General features: G+C 61.3%; 1 protein-coding gene across 1 annotated transcript in view; it reads left to right on the plus strand.

Annotated features, from left to right (window-relative positions):
• Positions 1–1500, plus strand: part of LGALS7B (galectin 7B) — a 2144-nt gene continuing 644 nt past the window's right edge. The window contains exons 1-3 of the mRNA XM_008074393.1: positions 1–6; positions 332–420; positions 1124–1325. Of these exons, the coding sequence (XP_008072584.1) occupies positions 1–6; positions 332–420; positions 1124–1325 (297 nt within the window). The remainder of the gene's footprint in view (positions 7–331; positions 421–1123; positions 1326–1500) is intronic.

Consider the following 1500-nt stretch of genomic DNA (forward strand, 5'->3'; position numbering starts at 1 on the left):
ATGACTGTGAGTGTTTCAGGGGCCCAAGACCAGGCACGTGGGGAGGGCCTGGGGCTTGCTGAGAAAGTGGGCAGTGGGTTTGCTGTGACTTGTCCTGGCTGTGGCGTGTGGGTGGCCCACCTCATCTCCCTCTTGGTGGCTTCCTGGTTTTGTTGCTGTCTCCATCTCTTTCCCTATCTCTGTCTCTTTCTCCATGTCATCTCTCCGTGAAACTTTTCTCTCCACTGTTTTCTGCCAGTCCGGGCCCTGGTCTGTTCCTCTGTAGGGTCCCCATGTCTTGCCTCTCCCTCTGTCTCCCTGGGTCGCAATACCCCCATCCCCACTCTTGCAGACTCCTCCCCACAAGACTTTGCTGTCTGAGGGCATTCGCCCTGGTACCGTGCTCAGGATTCGCGGTCATGTCCCTGACAAGGCTGGCAGGTGAGACCCCAGGGGAAGAGGGGTGGGAGGTCTCCATGCTCAGCTCCTCCTAAATACTGCAATCCAGAGATTGGGGACCTGGCCATCTCTGCCACCAGAGTCTCGTAATCCCATTCTGACCTTCTGAAATTGGATGTATTCACTTCCTTGCCCCAGGCCTGTGTGACTGCAGTCTCCAAGTCTCTGTAAGAATTTGGGGTTCAGAGCCATCTCAGGGTTCCCAGATATAGGTCCATGACGTCCATGTATGAGTCCCAGAAACTCTAGACATATGCCTGAGTCCCGGAAGTACCCTGACACTGGAGGGCCTTGCCTATCAGATCTGTGTGAGGGAACTTCGGGGATTCTGGGATATTCTGGAGATATCAGGGTCCCTGGTATTGTACCAGAACCTGGGGACTTTCTGGGCTCAGGAACACCCTGGCCATCAGCCCCAGGACTCCTGGCAGCTCCCAGGCTCTTTGGAATTGAGGGCACCTTTGCTCCACCCACGGTGACCTTGTTCTGGGTGTGTCTGCTCAGGCCCAGGAAACGGTGGAAGCCTCGGGAGCCTGGGCTCCCGGCCTTAGTCCACACCCCTCCTGCGGCGTGTGATTCTTTGGCCCTGCCACCTGAGGGTGCTCTGGAAAGGGGGAGTCCTGGCCCACTGCCCCCCCCGTGGTCCGGGGGTCCCGAACCCTGAGGCCACCCTCCTTCCCCGCAGGTTCCACGTTAACCTGCTGTGCAATGAGGGGCAGAACGCCGACACCGCGCTGCACTTCAACCCCAGACTGGACACCAACGAGGTGGTCTTCAACAGCCTTGAGCGCGGCGCCTGGGGCCGAGAGGAGCGCGGCGGGGGCCTCCCTTTCCAACGCGGGCAGCCCTTCGAGGTGCTCATCATCGTCACCGACGACGGCTACAAGGTGCCTCTCTGCCCCGGGGGTGGGGGTGGGGGTGGACGCCGAGCCCCCGGTCCCTGAAGCAGAGGGTGGGCCACGGTCCGGCGATGAAAGCGCAAGGGCCGGGAGGTGGGCGGGGCCGAGCCCTCCCTCCTCCTGCCCGGGCGACGCCCACGGGGCAGCAGGGCCAGGCCGCGTG

The sequence above is a fragment of the Carlito syrichta genome, unplaced genomic scaffold, assembly GCF_000164805.1.
Source record: "Carlito syrichta isolate Samal-C Ts95f unplaced genomic scaffold, Tarsius_syrichta-2.0.1 Scaffold316424, whole genome shotgun sequence".
NCBI classification, from domain to species: domain Eukaryota; kingdom Metazoa; phylum Chordata; class Mammalia; order Primates; family Tarsiidae; genus Carlito; species Carlito syrichta.